This window comes from Mandrillus leucophaeus, unplaced genomic scaffold (assembly GCF_000951045.1).
Source record: "Mandrillus leucophaeus isolate KB7577 unplaced genomic scaffold, Mleu.le_1.0 Scaffold1320, whole genome shotgun sequence".
NCBI lineage: Eukaryota > Metazoa > Chordata > Mammalia > Primates > Cercopithecidae > Mandrillus > Mandrillus leucophaeus.
In genome coordinates, this window is record NW_012101278.1 from 156237 (window position 1) to 158228 (window position 1992).

At 45.6% G+C, this 1992-nt stretch overlaps 1 protein-coding gene across 1 annotated transcript in view; it reads right to left on the reverse strand.

The window, feature by feature from the left end:
* Positions 1 to 461, reverse strand: part of CIB1 (calcium and integrin binding 1 (calmyrin)) — a 5366-nt gene extending 4905 nt beyond the window's left edge. The window contains exon 1 of the mRNA XM_011972943.1: positions 458 to 461. Within this exon, the coding sequence (XP_011828333.1) occupies positions 458 to 461 (4 nt within the window). The remainder of the gene's footprint in view (positions 1 to 457) is intronic.
* Between the last annotated feature and the right edge of the window lie 1531 nt (positions 462 to 1992).

The window sequence follows — 1992 nt, forward strand, 5'->3', positions numbered from 1 at the left end:
TGTCCTTTTGACCCCATCTCACCCCTAGGCTGCTGACCCGTTTGCTCTTGTCCCCTCTTAACCTCTAGAACAATGTTTGGCACATAGTAGGCTTTCAGTAAATATTATTGAATGCATAATAAATGAATGAACGTATACTACTGCAAAAGGTAAGGATTCCAAACTGCTGGGAGGAGGAAGTGGAGGTTGTTGGTCAGGCTGGGATTAATTCTTGATCCTTCCAATCCATTATACTTGCTGATCTTTGTAAAGTCTAAATCTGAGCATGTTAATCTCAGTTTATAATCATTAAATGGTTAAAAACCCAAATCCTGGCCCTCTGTAACTGGACTTGCTCCTATTGGCTCTCTGTGTTTCAGCCACGTTGGGCCCTCAGTCCCTCTTCCAGCTTATCCTCAGGGAAGCCTTTCCTGACTCCCTAGACTGCCTAGGAATCTACTTTACACTTGAAGAATACCCATTGCTTCTCCTTGGCAGCATGTGTTTAATAAGACCCACTGTATTAATATGTACATTCCATCACTGTAGAAATATTCAAGGCCAGGCGTAGTGGCTCATGCCTGTAATCTCAGCACTTTGGGAGGCTGAAGCAGGCGGATCACTTGAGGCCAGGAGTTCAAGACCGGCATGGCCAACATGGCAATACCCCGTCTCTACTAAAAATACAAAAATTAACCAGGCGTGGTTGAACCTGGGAGCTGGAGGCTGCAGTGAGTAGAGATTGTGCCACTGCAGTCCAGCCTGGGCAACAGAGTGAGACTCTCTCAAAAAAAAAAAAAACCTAGGGTATAGACTCATCCCAAGCTGATCATTTTTCTCTTAATAGCAGACTCTTTCTGTCCAAGAAAGAGTTAGTCTTCTGTTAGTAAAAGCTTAGGCAAAAAGCAGGAAGCTGTCATTATGTCTCCTGTACTAAATAGACCTTGTTTGCCTCTTACAAGCCAAGGCGAATACCTGGACTGCATGGTAGTAAGTATCTCCCTCTCTCTCTCTCTCTCTCTCTTTCTCTTTTTTTTTTTGAGACAGAGTTTCACTCTTGTTGCCCAGGCTGGAGTGCAATGGCATGATCTTGGCTCACCGCAACCTCTGCCTCCCAGGTTCAAGAAATTCTCCTGCCTCAGCCTCCTGAATAGCTGGGATTACAGGCATGCGCCACCACACCTGGCTACTTTTGTATTTTTAGTAGAGACGGGGTTTCTCCATGTTGGTCAGGCTGGTCTCAAACTCCAACCTCAGGTGATACGCCTGTCTTGGCCTCCCAGAGTGCTGGGATTACAGGCGTGAGCCACTGTGCCCCGCCATAAGTATCTCTTTATAGTGAAGACATGAGAGTCAGCTTTGTGCCGGTGACTAGCTATGATCTAGATCTCTCAGCCACTTCACTTGACTCTGAATCCTTCATGGAACAACCTTCTGGTTTTCATTTTGCTTCCTGATTCATTTTGTACACTGACCAGCCAGCAAGAACCTTTTGTGCCATTTGGCACATTTCTCATTGTAAATTATTATTATTTTTCAGATAGAGTCTCACTCTCACCAGGCTGGAGTGCAGTGGTATGATCTCGGCTCACTGCAACCTCCGCCTCCCGGGTTCAAGCAATTCTCCTGCCTCAGCCTCCTGAGTAGCTGGGATTACAGAAGTGCACCACCCAGCTAATTTTTGTATTTTTTTTTTAATAGAGATGGGGTTTCACCATGTTGGCCAGGATGGTCTCGATCTCCTGATCTCGCGATCCGCCTCCCTCAGCCTCCCAAAGTGCTGGGATTACAGGCATGAGCCACTGCGCCCGGCCTCTCATGGTAAATTATTAAATGCACAGTCTGAATCATCTGGTAGTCCTTGGTGAATCTGGTTAGCATATTGTCCCTCCTGTACCTGATCAACTCTTGGTACAGTGATAAAACCGAACTGCTGATATACTTCTATTTTTTATTTTATTTATTTTTTTGAGACAGAGTTTCACTGTGTCACCAGGCTGGAGTGCAGTGGTG